At 52.0% G+C, this 12746-nt stretch overlaps 3 protein-coding genes across 3 annotated transcripts; all 3 read left to right on the top strand.

Moving 5' to 3' along the window:
* Nucleotides 1-167: 167 nt before the first annotated feature.
* Nucleotides 168-1399, top strand: EDD37DRAFT_221879 (dihydrodipicolinate synthetase). The gene has a single exon (XM_062810421.1). The coding sequence runs from the start codon at nt 280-282 to the stop codon at nt 1267-1269; it is 990 nt and encodes a 329-aa protein (XP_062672489.1). The 5' UTR covers nt 168-279; the 3' UTR covers nt 1270-1399.
* A 1469-nt stretch (nt 1400-2868) lies between these two features.
* On the top strand, nt 2869-6354 carry EDD37DRAFT_221865 (uncharacterized protein). The gene is made up of 2 exons (XM_062810420.1): nt 2869-3409; nt 3465-6354. The coding sequence occupies exons 1-2, from the start codon at nt 3097-3099 to the stop codon at nt 5936-5938; spliced, it is 2787 nt and encodes a 928-aa protein (XP_062672488.1). The 5' UTR covers nt 2869-3096; the 3' UTR covers nt 5939-6354.
* Nucleotides 6355-6440: 86 nt separating this feature from the next.
* On the top strand, nt 6441-10311 carry EDD37DRAFT_620114 (uncharacterized protein). The gene is made up of 2 exons (XM_062815891.1): nt 6441-6877; nt 6954-10311. Exons 1-2 carry the CDS (start codon nt 6698-6700, stop codon nt 9948-9950), a joined length of 3177 nt encoding a protein of 1058 aa, XP_062672487.1. The 5' UTR covers nt 6441-6697; the 3' UTR covers nt 9951-10311.
* Nucleotides 10312-12746: the final 2435 nt, after the last annotated feature.

Raw genomic sequence — 12746 nt, 5'->3', positions numbered from 1 at the left:
ATCCAGGAGAGCAGCAGTGATGACTGTTTCTAATGCTTCACATGCCAACGACCCTGGACAGTCCGGGCTATCTGGCGCCGACAAGACCTCGTCCCCCGCACTCGCACGCAATATTGATCCCTGCGGAGAAGGATGCGGTTTGCGGCACGGCAATATCGCCGTCAATGGCGATGATGTTTGCAATACTTTTGTCGCAAAGGGCGCACTCTTTCTGCTTCTTTCTCTAAATTCCTGTTGATCCATACTAACATACCAGACGCTGAACAGGAACGAGCAAGAATGGGATCCATTCCAACGACAGACTCATCAGCGCCCGCAGCGCCTCACTCCCACCCAGTCCCTGCGCCAGGAGTCTATGCTCCCGCAATCACCTTTTTCGATCCTGCCACGGACACTCTATGTCCGACCGAGCAGGGTCAATACTATTCGTATCTTGCCAAATCAGGCTTGACGGGCCTGGTGATACTAGGGACCAATGCAGAGACCTTTCTCCTGACTCGCGACGAGCGATCTGCCCTCTTACAACTGGCACGCAAATCAGTGCCTGAGGACTACCCCATCATCGCAGGGGTTGGTGGCCACTCGACAGCACAAGTACTTGAGTACATCTCAGACGCTCATGCGGCCGGTGCCAACTACGTCCTGGTCCTACCTTGCGCCTATTTTGGCAAGCAGACGACGCCCAACGTTGTACACAACTTCTATACCGCCGTAGCCAAATCCTCCCCGCTACCAATACTCATCTACAACTTCCCCGCTGTTTGTAATGGCCTTGACCTCGACTCGGATGTCATCACGACACTGGCGCAAGAAAACCCGAATATTGTGGGAGTAAAGTTGACGTGCGGATCAGTGGGCAAAATCACACGGCTGTCAGCCACATTTGCGCCGGAACGCTTTGCAGTGTACGGTGGTCAGTCGGACTTTTTGGTGGGTGGACTGGCCGCCGGAAGTGTAGGGTGTATTGCGGCGTTTGCAAACATATTTCCCAAGACGGTGGTCAAGATCTTTGACCTCTGGAAGATGGGCAAGCATGATCAGGCATTGGCATTGCAAAGGATGTCTGCGCATGCCGAGAACCCTACCAAGGCTGGAATTGCTACCACCAAGTATGCCGTGAGTCAATATAGTGCCAAAGCCGCTGGAATCCAAGGCGATTTGGAGGCCATGTTGCGACCTCGAAGGCCGTATGAGGAGCCAACAGAGGTGGTCAAGAAAAAGATTGTTGAACTCATGACTCCGTTGGCGGAGGTGGAGAAGACTTTGTAGCAGGCTTCACATTATATGGGCATACATACATGCTTCTTGGGGGTGTAGGATGTTGTTTAATGAAAGAGTTTCCTGCCTTTGTTGATTCAAGCAATACCTCGAGTCCGTTTGATTGCAGGCGATGGATATAGGCGGAGAGACATCTCGGCGTAGTTGCCCTGAGTTCAGGGAACAAGCATCGGTTGCAGCGGCAAGCATGGGTAGGCGACACATGCACAACCACGCCCTCGTTTGGAAGGTCACCAGCGACTTTCCTGCACATGATGTCTCCATCTGGCAGCTGGTGGTGTACGAAGTTGCAAGGAACCAAGGCAGATGACAGCGGTGTACTTGCCTCTATGTTGCTCGCAGCTTGTCAAGTGACAGCGTCGGCAAGTGTCATCGGGCCAACTCTTCGGGAGGCTGCAGATGACAGCACCTAAAAGCCTTTGCGAGGTGACACCAGCCACATAGAATGATAGGATGATGAAGGGATGCATAAAAGAACACGAATCTTCTCCGTTCCACAATATTCTGTCCCGAGACAGAGGAGAACCGCCTAAAAGAGAAGCTTAAAGTCGCATCTATCTCCCTAAGGAGATAAAGTATTGGGGCTCGTTGAGGCTGCCACTGCTAACCCACTGGTTAGCAATGCTTGAATGAAGACACCCATGCTCGACTCATGCAGCTTCCCACGGCTGCTAAGCCAAAGACGAAGTTGCTATAAGCATATACTCCGTATTTTCCTCTGTGTTTGGTCCGTGCCCAGCCTCCCCCCGCCATAGGTGCCTCTAGCCGATGCAATGCCATGTGCTGATCCCTGATAGCTTAGTTTTGTAGGTCTGGTGTGCTGCAGAAGCACCGCAACTCTGCATTTGAAGCTGGGAACGGCACAAGTACAGACGGTCTCAAGAGAGTCAAGATTCGATTGACAATAGAACACTCCTTGATCTGTTCGGACGATACTGGACATGAGAGATAGAAAGATCTGAAGATGCAAAACGGCGTCATTGTCTCAAAATAAAATAAAATAGAGGCCGGGGTGGATTTGACGTTAGCTCTACTGTGTAAGCTCGCAAGGTTCTTCGGTTGACAGATGTTGAATCCTCCGTCGGACAGTGCACAATGCATAAACGACTGGATTGTGAAGCGCACGGAGGAGCCTTCAAATTAGTGTATCCAATTCGAGACGTTTGTAGATGGAGAATACAACATCCCTGTCTTTGGTTGAGAGCTGTTTGTACCTAACTCCGTAGATTTTGAGTTCCCGTTATCACTTTCACTTTCACTTTAGGCCTTTCGCAAACATACGGCGAGACTCTGTTCTTGACCGCTGGTGGACTCCTCAATAGCAAATGCGTCCCAAAACCCTCTGCCAAAAGTCCACTCATTTGTTGACTGTCTCTCTTTACCTCCGTTGACTGCACCTGAAAGACTCCTCTCGCCCAGTGCACCGAGAACGTCCTCCTCCCCAAAAGACCCTGCCAGATACCATCTCGCTCACCATCAGCCTGCTAGACTGTCTATCATTCTCAGCCCGCTGCAGTACAAGTCCTCACGCGAATGCCTCGCAACGCAGTCCTACCCGAACACTCGCGGATACGTCTCGATACGTGATTGCTTGAAGAGATGACTCTGGACATACAGATTATCGTCGAAGGCTTGGACACAATTCACCATTAGCTGATATCTTGAAAAGGTGCCGCTCTTTCTCAGGTGTCCTCATTCCAAGCCCGCGAGGCCAGGCACCATTTACAACCGATCTGTTGGGCCTTCTCGGAAGCAGGCTTCTGGGGAAGCTACAGATCGTAATCCTTCCTGCGAGCGTGACACCGGCCTTTGCCAGCCATGGCGCGGCCGGCACGTTCACAGACGTTGTTTTCCTGGTTAACGTTGTGGTCGGTACTGGTCAGCTTTCTTTCCTTCACTAGACCAGCCTCGGCATCAAAAAACATTACCTGGATCGAATACACCGGTAATGACGGGACAATATGGCTCAACGACGACCGCAAACCGGCGTTGTATACTCAAAGCTTCGGAGATTGTCAAGGCGACTCTCTCCTGAATGTCACCCGGTTTGACGGCGCATACTACAAAGACAACATGACCGTTCTTTTCCATCTCGAGGGTACTTCTGCATTGACGAACGAAAGTCTGATGCGTAAGTTCTCTACATCCAGATTGAGTGCTGACATGAGGCTGACCCGAGATCCCAGTGTACATTGGCGTCTATGCCTACGGAGAGTCTCGCTTTGATTTGACGTTCAATCCTTGCAATGCCAACATTGACAGTCTTTGTCCCCTCAACTCATCGATCCCCATTCTCGCAAACGGCATCATTCCAGTGGCTCAATCGGATGTGGCTAATATCCCGGCAATTGCGCTCACAATACCCGACTTCGAAGGCGAGGCCATCCTGCGGATCTTTGCAAATTCAACTCAGTCTCAGATTGCGTGTTTCTCCGCTGTCCTGACCAATGGCGCCTCATTCTCGCACCCTTCAGCTGTCGGCTCGGTCTTGGGCATTTTCGCGCTGATAGCCTTGATTTCCTCGCTGGCGGTTTCGATGTATGGCCAGCATGTATCAGACATGCGAAAACATTACGCTCATTCCATCTCGGTATTTGTGGTTTTTTCCGTCTATCAGCACATTTTCTTTACTGGAGCATTGTCGATGAATTGGCCGAGCGTCCTCGTCGCTTTCTGGAGCAATTATGCATGGTCTGCTGGGATCATATACAGTCAGCACATGCAGAACTCCATCAACAGATTCATTGGGAGCAATACCGGAAACATCAGCGTGGTAGGGGCTGCCCCGAACGGCGAGGATGCAACCGACCTGGGAGGCGGTTATCAAATCTCGCAGATCTACAAACGAGCGGCCTTGCCTGCCTTCGAGCCACATGAAGGCATGGGCGTGACGATGCGACCTACGGAATTGGAGCACGTGCTTTCAAGACGGGATTCGACCAATTCATCCTCTGGATATTGGTGGTATGGTGATCCCGTAAAGAAAGGTTTGCCTTTGCCCGGAAACTTCTCCGGCTTCGCTGGTACGCTGGCAGAGTTGAACGTCCCCGCATCAAACGCCTTCCTTACAGCACTGTTGTGGTTCCTCATCTTCATTGCCTGCCTCATTGGCGCCATGTTTCTGCTGAAATGGGGCATTGAAAGTCTCGCGGCGGTACACTTGGTCAAGACGGAGCGTTTGGCGTTCTTTAGAAGACATTGGCTATGGTTTACAGGTGCTGCCGTCTTGAGAAGCTGCTACATTGCCTTCTTCATGATGATGCTTCTGACCATGTTCCAATTCACGTTTGGTGGGTCAGCTGGTGTCAAGGCTATTGCAGCAGTCATCTTGGTTGTCTTCCTTCTGGGTTTGCTGTGTGCTTGTGGATATGCGCTATGGTACAGCACCAAGTCGGGAATGCTACCTGAATCACCTCGACATGATGACCAGGAAGCTGCTGACGAAGAAAAGCCGGCGCATTCTGCTTGGTATAAGCTGGGTGGCAAAAGCAGCCGTGGCAACGGCGATCCAGAAGGGACAGCTCGATCAAACTCATGGCTGCAAAAGCATGCGTTCGACTCGAACAGTGGCCGAGTCCATGTGCATGACGACGAAAGATATACCACTCGATTTGGCTGGCTGTCTGCCCGCTTTCGACGGAGCAAGTGGTGGTTCTTTTCGTTTTGGCTGATATACGAACTGGTAAGAGCCGCATTCTATGGTGGCGCCGCTGGCCATGCGTTGACCCAGGTCTTTGGTCTCCTGGCATGGGAGATCATCTCGCTGGTGGCTATTGTGCTCATGAGACCTTTTGAGAGCAACCGCTTGAATCTCTTGATGGTCTACTTTCTGGGGTTCAGCAAGGTCGCCACAGTCGCGCTCTCTTCGGCATTCGACCCTCGATTCGGCTTGGCTCGGATCATGACGACCGTCATCGGGGTCATCATCATCGTTATTCAGGGAATTCTCACTATTTGTTTGATGATCGGTATTGTGTTGGGGGCAATTTCAAGCTATATGTCTATCACTCGATACCGGGAGACTTTGAAGCCCAAATCTTTGCTGAAACCTCGAACTCGATATTTCGCACATGTCGATCAAAAAGCTACGGATCGACCAAAGCCTCCACCACCTCCTCCTCCTCCTGAGCCTGAGATCCCCAAAGAACCCTATTTTGCGGTATCGACTGTCCGGCGAGAAGCCAAGATTGAGGACGACCACGCCGATAACGAGCTCCAGGGCGACCATATTGCGCGGCCCTCAATGGATCCGACCTACGAAAGAAACAATCAGAGCCATGTATCACGTTCACGCACGCAATCCATGCGGTCTGGACCTAGTATGTCGAACGTACCGTACGGAGCAAGAGTGCATCGGGCGAGCTGGAGTACGAGGGACTTCCAGGAGATGGGCATAGGTCAAGAAGCCAACCCAACACATTCACGCATGAGCTTGGAGAGCACAAACGATGCATATCAACGACATCGCGCGGCCAGTCTAAGAGGACCTTCACGGAATGGTACTCCGCTGGGAGCACTGGACCGACCATCGTCTGGAATTGATCCGCAGGTCAGACGTAGCACGCATGGGAAACGCATATCTACCCCCAATGGCACGAAGAGAAACAGCTCCAATTTGAATGCGGACCAGGAGAACTGGCCGTTGGGGCATCAGACTTGAGGTCTGCCGAAAAGCCGGCCTTTCACTCCGACGACTACCTTCTACGACGTTTCACGAAACCTAATTCATAATCGGCAAGGAGTTGGTAGGAGGTACGATATAGATCATGGCATTGTTTTCTAGCGAGCATACATATTCTTGTTTCAGGCGCGTGGACAGACTCCCCTAGAGTCATGGCAAGCCTGTTGCGTGGTACGGAAGACAAAAGTCAAGGAGCACCAACTCAGGCGGAAGTTCCCATGAGAACTCATTGTATACACATTATATACACATTATGACCATAGGTATCATACGTCGAGCATTGATGTTCCTGTCGTGGGAGTTTGGTAGCTCTTCACAATTCTATGCGCAGTACCTGGGCAGGTACTAGCACAGCTAGTATGTGTACTGGGCACATGACATCACCAATATATCACTCATCAAAAGAATGCACGTGCCATGATGAATCAGGTATCACCTCATTTGATGCAACTGGCTGACATAACTCACCACTTCCTTTCAATGATGCGAGTCTCGCTCGAGCCTCTTCTCGCTCTTTGTGCTCCCTCATAGATTTCTTGCTTGTCATTATGATCATGCGATTCCTTGCCCTTTTCATCAACGGTTGATCCGCCGCCCACACTCCTCATTCTATTGCAATTGAAAGGCTCTAAGATCTGCGACTTGAGTGGACCATCCCGTCGGAGCTAGACCCCGGATTTCTTCAGCCTACGCCTCTGTTGAAGCTGTACTCCATTCCAGGCTTGGTAATCAATCAACATGCCTCTGCTCTCACGCAAGACCTCAAAGGAGTCGCTCGATAACAAGAGGGCTGTTTCTGCAGAACGAAACCCGGCCGACACCAAACCATCGTTGCTGCGGCGCCTCAGCAAGAAGGTCACCAGATCGGAGGAACCGGCAGCTCAACCAGAGAAGAAACAGGTGGAGCCCCAGCATGAGGTAAGTCGAGCTCTCTCCAACGCTCCATCCATGATCCCCTGGCCCACAGTCAGAGCGAGGCTGAAAGATTGACAAGCACCAGCCCAGTCATACCAACATCTCAGAAAACTACGTCGACAAGGTCCCTCACCCTCAAGTTGCTGAAGTGCCGCCGGTCTCCAGTCCTCAACACATTCCAGTCCAAGCCAAGGAGCCAGAAGTACATCCTGGCAGTCCGGTGATATATGGGCACCCTCTCACGACAACAAGAAGTGCCGCCGAGCCCCAAGGACAGTCAATATCGGGCTCGGTCCCTGAGCCGGAGCCTGAGTCTAGGCACCATCACAAAGGTCACAACGGTTTGACCAAGGACGACGTGCAACATCTGTTCTCAGGAGCTCCGCAATTCACGTTAGAAAAGGGTCGGCGAGGTCGATACTTCCCACAAGCCTTTTTCCCCTGGAATAATGACCTGGAGACATCGGATCTCCAAGACCGAAGGTATCTCCGGCACGAAAGCTTTGCTCTTTGCACGCTTCATGCTCATCTCCCCATACCAGACGAGGTCGACTGGATGCCGGGCAAGGCACCACCAGTGAAGCATGAAGGCCTGGACATTGGGAAGAGGCCCATGTTCGAGTTGGGAATCTTCGAAAGACCCAATATGCTAGCACTGGACGGAAGAGAACCCGGCACCATCGGCATGAGATATTTTCTGGAACGACCGGTCGCCGATGGCATCGCAGATGAAAAAGTGAAGGAACATGGCAAGGACGTCGAAGTTGACCTCGGACTTGACAAGGCGCCCACCATGGAGGCATTTAAGATGTTGGCCATATCTAGAGACAACGACGAACTCAACGCTAAAGTTGGAAAACATGCCCCGGCTCAAGAAAGGGTGAAGAACATCCAGGACGGTCCTCGTGCCTGGAAAAACGTGGGCGTCAGACCCATCACTATGGAGACACTGGTGGACAGGCTGGAACTGATTGATACCTGGCGCGACAAGGTGATCAACGCTGGTTGGCAAACCACGGTCCTGGATCAGATGAAATCAGATCAACTGCACGAGTTCCTCTTCAATGAGTTGATCTACCCGCCACGGAAAATGCAAACAGACGCGCATCAACCAGACAAAGTGGCATTGAAGATTCAAATTGAAGCTCTTGTCAAAGTCCTGACCACTCCAGGGGTATGGCTCGATCTCAGTACTCCTGAAGCAAGATTACGCTTCGGCAAGATCTTGCATAGTGGAAGCACACGCTATGACCGTTCCACTGGCACTATGAACATCGATCCGGAACGCAAATGGCTCCTGGTCCAGCTTCTACTTGCCATTGAACTGGTGATCCGCCTCGATGCGGCCCTGAGACTGGGGATAGCCCTGCATACCGAACAATTCGAGATCACGCCGGAAGAGATCCACCACTTCAACAAGCTGCGCAATCTGAAGGTCGATTGGGACCTGGTGGCAGCACGACGCTTCTTGTATCTCAGCTACGTGAAAAAGATAGAGAAAAGAGTGCCTCATCCTGAACCCCAGAGATCGTCGCCGGCCCCTCAGCTCCACCGCCAATCGACTGATCACCACGGAGGCTTCATGAGCGGTCTGCGGCACTCACTAGGTCTTAACGACTCCAAACTCGAAGAGCAACCAGACACCTGTGACCTCCTTATTCTCCCACGCCAGCCGCATGTCATGGTTGACGGCGTCGTGCGCTTCGCCAACAATATAGGATGGCCGCGAGCCCATGAGGTTCAAGAAGGTCTCGCTCAGAAGCTCTGCCAAGCGCTGTCCCCGGACCGAGAGAAGTTCCTCATGGACGCTGTATCCTGCACGGACGGCGTGCAGCCTAGTGCGAACCAGAGCTCCTCAAGTCTAGCACCTCACATCACACCATCACTCGAGACATTTGCCCTGGACCTGCACCCAGCTACCTCAAGCACAATCGGGGGCTGGCTCTCTCACAGCTGGCTCTCTGGCCTCATCCTTCCAGGCACCTCGACGTGCGATATCCTGATGGCCACACTCCTTGAAAACGACGCCGACCCGACAATGCTGAAGGACTTCGGCGCGTTGGATCATAACCTCCCCTTCCGCGCATCGGGCTTTATCCTCAACGGCTCGTCGTGGTGGTCCAAGTCCAGCGTCCTTGGACGGGTCTTTGCGCCTTTGCCCAACGCCAGAGAGAGCATGGCATGGGTCTATCTGCCGGATTTTGTGCCGCTGTACGAGGCAACTTCCCAACCAGTGCCGAACCGGTGGTTGAAGATCAAGACATTCCCTGTCCCAACGGCTCGCGAACGACCGCGCATATTCGATGGGGACAAATTAGCCATGGAGTCCACGCCGTTGGGCATCGGCAAGGGAGGCGTCATGAGTTCCGAATTCAGCATGGTGACAGACCACGTTCTGGACGACGTACCAGCCCCAGAGGTCGTCGTCACAGCTGTCACGGTCCATCTATCCAACACAAACGCCACAGCCACAAGTGCAGACAACGTCTTGTCGGCGTGGGCGCAGTTCCACATTACCATTTCCAACCCGAATTCGCCAGATAGACCCGTCTCAAGACAAGTCCGCTACGGCCTCGATCGGGCCGTGTACTTTGTCACGGCGCATCCTTGCCGTCTTCCACACGGGCACGCGACGTTCCCGTCTGGCTCGACTGAGCAACAGCACCCACGTCACAAGCACTCCGAACATCTGCCCGCGCACCCACTGCACAAGACGTACAAGTTCGTCGTGAAGACACTCGCCGAAATCATAGATAATCCGAACATCGATCCCCCTACGGCTGGCTCCGCGGGCGCTGCCGAGGTCTGGATCGTGGATGCTAGGGAGGAAGCTCCTGGTCTGGCTGCCAGCCATGCGAGTAGTGGTACTACCGGTGCTGCTGCCTGGCCGGGTGCCGGGCCCGATCCGGAGAATACGCAGACGAGATGCAAGGATATCCTTGTCCGGGCGTGGTGTGCTGAAAAGGGGCAGAATGCGCTGATATCGCGTGTGGGCAGGACGTGTCTTAGCTGTTCCATCAGGGAGGCCAGGGCTTTGGAGATTGGGGTCGTCGTTAGAGTTGGTGTGAAGGATTGAACTGGCCACCGAATGTCAATGACATAGAAGCCAGGCTGGATGGTGTCGTACTTGTAAGATGAGTGACGGCGTTTGGTTATGAAGCGGCGACAGAACATCACCTATCGGTACACCCAGATATGACGATGGTCGATGCACTGATGACAGGAAATTCCGGGTTCACGATATGAATTGTGATAATTTACGCGAAAGTGAAAGCGTTGTGAAGAAGAACCGGCATGGCATAGCATGGAGGACAATATTCACTCAATATTCCTCTGGAGTGGAAAGTAATCTATACCTACGAATAGTGAAGCAAGCTGGATGGACTGTACTCTTGAGATAACATTGGCAATGAAATGGATTGTCATAAGCTTCAAAACAACCATTGCTACACTTCTCAGCCATGCTTTCGAGACCTGGAGTATGCGCGAACTCTGAACACAAGGAGGTGGTCATTTGGGCTGTGAAATGCTTTCCTCGAAGACTGTTCTGTCCTGCTGTCGTACTTCAAGGACATGGAAGACGTTGAAGGTCAAATTTTGGAATGCGGTCGGGCATCAAGCCGACGACCTCGAAGCGTCTGTCCGGTAGTCCTGCAGTTTGACTTCCCTCATCAAACATCGGATGCTTCTGATGCGACAAAAGGTCATGCGACCACCCTGATGACATGTCCTTACCATGCATGAATCGACCTGCTGTCTGTAGTCTCATGGGTGTACGGATGTCCGTTGACTTCTCGACATCTCTCCAGCAGGACGGTCCCGCTCCGCCACGCGCATCATGTATCCAACATCAAACTCAGACTTACTAACCACAGTGTCGGAAAGCTTTGAGTTCACATAGTAAGTTCAAACAGCCATCTGTCGTGGAGGGGGTCTCTTAGACTTCGTTGGAAATGATGTGATCGATGCTCCCAACCCTCCTTCTGCCCGAGAGAGTTCAGCGCAGTTGTTACTGCGTCGACGTTGTATGAAAAGCCCCCACTTGGCGAGACGAGGTAAATTGCAAGGTGTGTGTGACAGGACCTGGAGCCGCATACAGTCTTTTGGTTAAGGTTAAAAAGGACATATTGTCAAGTCGCATGGACGTTGCCCTTTTCAGAGCGGAGTATTGCCGTCGAGACACACACACCGGCTACCTATAGTGGTATGGCTGGAATTGTTGCGCATAGGCACTTGAGGCAGGATGGGGCTCCCACTCAAGCGAGCATCCATTCCCAGTTAGCAAGGATTAAATTAGTAAGTCCGATTAGACGCATTCAACCAACAGGGCTCGATGTTGCGATGTCAAGCAAAAGAGACTCCTGCCGGTAGTGACAATAAAATATGATGGCCGGAAGTTCCCATGACACCTGAGTGAAGGACGTGACAATGCAAGTCGGCATCACACTCCGACACTCACACCGTTGAAAGTTAGGGTGACAGGGATCATAGGATTCTTATTTCGATCCGTAGGACAAGCGCAATAGTCCCCCAGATCGCAGGGCTTTCGCAGTCTATCAGCTGACTAATGATGGATGCTGGTCGCTGCGTTTCTGGTAAAGCTTCAGAAAGTCTCAAGTGGTTTCGAGCCTTTGTGGCTCATAGATCCACACAACCTTTTGCGGTGGCTGTTTTTGTCTCAGTCCAATGGAAGCCTTATGCAGCATCTCGGCAAGCCTAGAATGGCCTTTTGAATTGGCGATGTTGAGCACTGGCCAGAGGAGACACGGCCGTTCCAGCCTCCCCACATGGCAAGTTCCAGACCTAGGATCAAACTTTCAAGAGTATTTCCGGGGTCTTTTTGCAATCCCATGATCGAACACAATCGCTTGAGAGGCTGCAATTTGCGCAACGAAAGCGAAAACGAGAAACGATTCGCATCTTCATTGGCTAGGGACCCATATCCGTTTCTTCGTACAAATCAACATCGATGACCGTCATTGATTGTTTCTCTGACGCGACCAAAGTAAGTTGAGAGCCTAAATCAAGCAGGATTGAGAGTATGGGAAAGGAGAATGGCATGTCTGCAGGATGACTGTACTGAAAAGCGGGGTGGGTGAGCGTGGGATGATTTCGAAAAAGCACTGTCGCCATTTTTCTTTGATAGGCTTTGATGCCATTGTGGATGTAGGCAGCTTGCTTGGCCCAACGACAATCCGCGAAGGGCTGCAGTAGTTCAAGACTTGTTCTGGTCACAACCGAGATCAGCCAACGGTGGGCGAGGTCGGTAGTACGAGCATCAACAGTCCTTTCTGTCGAGATGAACGCATGCTCGCCAAGATGAAAAGCTGCACAGGAGTCGTACCTGCGGATTGTCGAGGAATTCCCTGATAGGCAAGGACGTATCCAAATAGGCACAACCGATCCCCAAAGATTAAAAGACCAGATGGGTGACGCTGCCGTGTGATATGCTCGGATGCTGGTTGATTTAGCGCTTATACCGAGTTAGAAGGTGATCCATGCCAGCTGTGCAAGGATTCTGCACTGCGCTTTCACTAAGATCCTCATCGTAACTTCTTAGTCTGGGCATGGAATAACAATCAGTTTGCGCTTTCGTCGGGGCTCCCCACGATTGGCAAGTATGATCGACATTGACCAGTTCGGACGACCCGTGAGAGCCGTTTGGATCCTATCAGAGCATAATCGTATCCGAATATCAGGAATCACAGCACGGTATTTGTTTCCGACCTCTTGGAGGTGGGCATCCCTGCTGAAAGGACAGAGCCTTTTTCTTTCAGCTCCAAAGAATGCTTTCCATAAGGATTTGAGTCTGGAGATGGATCTTCTGGAACCTTCATTGGCCCAGTCTGCCACTATTAGCGTTGTGACAGCC

The sequence above is a fragment of the Exophiala viscosa genome (genome assembly GCF_022695815.1).
Source record: "Exophiala viscosa unplaced genomic scaffold EDD37scaffold_2, whole genome shotgun sequence".
In the NCBI taxonomy this organism is placed as follows: domain Eukaryota; kingdom Fungi; phylum Ascomycota; class Eurotiomycetes; order Chaetothyriales; family Herpotrichiellaceae; genus Exophiala; species Exophiala viscosa.
The sequence above is the reverse complement of the archived record's forward strand: the minus strand, read 5'-3'. Positions and strand labels throughout refer to the sequence as shown.

Bases quoted from the DNA above. Each gene is read 5' to 3' on its own strand.
- EDD37DRAFT_221879 (XM_062810421.1), top strand. From the start codon at position 280: ATGGGATCCATTCCAACGACAGACTCATCAGCGCCCGCAGCGCCTCAC.
- EDD37DRAFT_221865 (XM_062810420.1), top strand. From the start codon at position 3,097: ATGGCGCGGCCGGCACGTTCACAGACGTTGTTTTCCTGGTTAACGTTG. The intron at 3,410-3,464 runs GTAAGTTCTCTA...CCGAGATCCCAG, and splicing joins GACGAACGAAAGTCTGATGC to TGTACATTGGCGTCTATGCC.
- EDD37DRAFT_620114 (XM_062815891.1), top strand. From the start codon at position 6,698: ATGCCTCTGCTCTCACGCAAGACCTCAAAGGAGTCGCTCGATAACAAG. The intron at 6,878-6,953 runs GTAAGTCGAGCT...AAGATTGACAAG, and splicing joins AGGTGGAGCCCCAGCATGAG to CACCAGCCCAGTCATACCAA.